The 3,249-nt window shown below is 41.4% G+C and overlaps 1 protein-coding gene across 1 annotated transcript in view; it reads left to right on the top strand.

The window, feature by feature from the left end:
- The first annotated feature begins 1,510 nt into the window (after positions 1 to 1,510).
- LOC119427456 (RAS guanyl-releasing protein 1) overlaps positions 1,511 to 3,249 on the top strand; it is a 19,222-nt gene continuing 17,483 nt past the window's right edge. Inside the window, exons 1-2 of the mRNA XM_037695077.1 lie at positions 1,511 to 1,697; positions 2,073 to 2,245. Of these exons, the coding sequence (XP_037551005.1) occupies positions 1,564 to 1,697; positions 2,073 to 2,245 (307 nt within the window). The 5' untranslated portion in view covers positions 1,511 to 1,563. The remainder of the gene's footprint in view (positions 1,698 to 2,072; positions 2,246 to 3,249) is intronic.

Genomic DNA, 3,249 nt, shown 5'->3' with positions numbered 1-3,249 from the left:
TACGGCAAAACAACAGCACGCCATAACAGAACGTGCAACCTTTTTATCTTTAAAGGAAGATCCACCCTTTCCTGCTCTGCAGACTGAGCAAACAGAAAGTTTTAGTAAAGCAAAGAAGGAATCACATCATTCAGATTTTCCAAAATGGACCTAAATCAAGGAGCTACCATGGCATGGGTGGAATTAACAACATGACTTCTCACAATATGTTTAGTTTAATGATTTAAAAATATATATTAGCTGGATAAAATTGGGTTTAAAGCAACATGTATCTTTATCCTGACTCCGCCAAGAATTTTGTAAAGTAAAGTAAAAGTTCACAGCATGATCCTCTTTGTTACGTGAAACACAACTCCTGCCTGTTTATCTGTTTTAGAGCAGGAAAGCACAAAGTAACACAAATCTGCAGACAGGACTGCATTTTCTAACTCAATAAAGTAAAGTAGAAAGTCCAAAAACACATTTAAAGCATGATGGCCTTTATGAGAAAGTAAATAAATGTTAAAGTTTAACAAAGTTAAGTCAGGTCCTCTGGACGAATTCTTCTTAAGTTTTTTGTCTTTTATCCAAACAAAACACAACTTTTAAATTGCAGCAAACAACTTTTATTCAACAAGAAGAATCCATCCAGAGGACCTGACTTAAATTTGTTAGATTTTTCTGGATTATTTAGCACGCATCAGGACAAATGTTAAAATTATATTTAATCATAAGCACAGAGTTTTTTTAATGATATGTCCTATCATCTTCCTTATCAGCCTGAACAGACACTGGATATGTGTCTGTGTTTGATTAGAAGGAGAATGTTGCTTCACTAGAGTCAACCTATATTTAATGTCAGGAAAGGACTCACAAAGCATTTCATGTGCATTGGGGCATTAAAAGTAGAGATACACATTTAGAGTCATAAGTAATCCTGAGTGTTTTGCTGTTGTTGTTATTGAAAAAAGCACAGTGAACTTGTTCCCTCCATGAAGTTCTGCTCAACCATTATTGTATAAATCGTAACAGCCATTACAGGACAACATTAAAGGTCCTCGTTGCAAAGTATAAGTGAAATGGTGAAAATCCCTGAGCTATATCAAAAGATGCAGTATGAAATAATTTACTTTAGGAGTTTTTCTAATATACTAATGTGCAATTCTGAAATGCAGGTATGCACTCAATATAAACAAACAACTCAGCAGGAAGCTTATCTGCACACTTTACTTTACAAATATGTACATAAACACCAATATGTTAAAATTGTCCAACGTTTTGAACCCAAAATGTCTATTCTTCTTGACCTATTTTTTTAATGTTTGTTACTTTTCAGATTTTATCTTAGAGCAACGAGCACCTTTAATGTGCTAGTGGATAATCTGTCTTGATTTCAAAGTCTTAAAGTTGCTTCAATAAACCCGTGAGACCTGAATGAGGAGAGTCAGGGAGTGACATGCCGGGCGACCGCCCCCACGCAGACACGCGGGGTGAATCTGAACTGTGGGACGTTCACGGACTACTCAGACACAAAGCTGCGGAGCGCGCGCAGCGGAGGCGCACCGAGCCGAGCCCGGAGATGAAATGCTCCCATCGAGGAGGACGCAGATGGACAGCCTGGTTCAGCCGCTCGTCGCCCAGTACCTCGCCATGGGATGCCAAACTAAGGAGAACCAAAACGAAAGCGTGCCGGCGGACGAAAAGGGCAAAGAAGACGCGTAAGTCAGACCCTGGTCGTTTCGCCAAAGACGCGCGGTTTGGGAAACAGTATGCGCACTTGTTAGAATTGATCACTTTGGTTAGGAGAGCTGTTCTACTGCCATTTCCCCCTAAAACCACAAACAAATAGCTCAGAATGTGTGTTCCAAAAGGACGAAATAGTGTTACGCACAAACACAGACATGCAGGCACAGGCACGTCTGTGTTTATAGGCTGCACTTAAAATACCAACAACTGGGAACTTGTCATTTGTTTGCTGATTAAAGAGTTCACACATGAAACAAAAGCTGTGGATGAATCACAATCTTAACTGGAGATGAGCTCAGAGAAAAAGGAGCAAATTCTCAGTCCCTCTTCACTCTGTGTTTCTCCAGGAGGGTGACTTCAGGGTGCACCTCCAACAAGCCAAGAGTTTCTCCTCCAGGCCGTCCCAACAGGTTCCACAAACCGGCCCACAACACCCCTGGCAAACTGGTGATACCTCTGGGACACCTCGGCAAGGGGGCAACCTGGAATGAACTAATCCAAGCTTGTCTGGAGTGTTTCGGTAAGCCCCCATCCAAAAGCCTGTAAAATGTGAGGTGTTGGATCAAGTGTTTGGAGTTATTTTATGTTGGGAAACGTTTGTTTCAGGTCGCAAGCTGTTTAATGTGTGTGTTCGATTGAGAGTGGGGGAAAATATGGAGCAGCAGTGATTGTGCAGGCAGCGGATCAGTCGAAGACCTTTGGCTCAATGAAGTTGTCTGGGGTGCTCTCAGTTCTGGTGATTGTATCTCTGAAGAGACAGCTTTCAGATGGCCGTTGCCTGGTTACGCTAATGCAGCGAAAAGGAGTGTTAAGATGGACTTCACGTTAAAAAAAAGACATCTGAGAACTACGTTCAAAGTAGAAGTTGGCTCTAATGACAGGGTTGAGTCATTAGAAAAGGCGTGAAATGACCAGTATAAGGTGCAATGCACATGATTTTTTAATGTCACCTCTGTATGCAAAACATGAGATTTGTGCATGCAATGACAGAGATGATATCTGTGAGTGCTGTGTTGTGAATGGGGTGTTCCTTGAACAGTTTTTGATAGAATGGCAGCTCATGCCGGCTCGCATCACACGTAACCCCCCACGGTCCACAAGTCCTGCCACCCTTTTTTGAATGTGAGAGCGCTCGTTTGTTTGAAAGATCGACCCCAAAAGCCGTCAGCTTTAAGCCCGGCCAAGCTGAAAGGTCACCCCTCTGATGGTGACCAACCTTTTGAAATGCACAGCACTTGCGAGGTGTGGATCAGTCGGTGACATCACCACTTTCACCTCAAAGATATGCTCTCACAAAATGTACGGGTTGTTTAACAGAAACGAGAAATCAGCAATGAAATCTGTAAAAAAAAAAAAAAAAAAAAAAAAAAAGGTGTCCACAGGCATAAAATATTTATCCAGATAAAAAGTTTTCTTTGATTAACTTTCACTTTTTTTTTTTTTAGAGATGCACGATATTATCGGCATGGTATCGGTATCGGTCGATATTAGCGATAAAGTTAAATATCGGACATTGGCCATTCC

The sequence above is a fragment of the Nematolebias whitei genome, chromosome 21 (genome assembly GCF_014905685.2).
Source record: "Nematolebias whitei isolate Nwh7 chromosome 21, NemWhi1, whole genome shotgun sequence".
NCBI lineage: Eukaryota > Metazoa > Chordata > Actinopteri > Cyprinodontiformes > Rivulidae > Nematolebias > Nematolebias whitei.
Note: the sequence above shows the minus strand (reverse complement) of the source record. Positions and strands in the feature narration are given on the sequence as shown.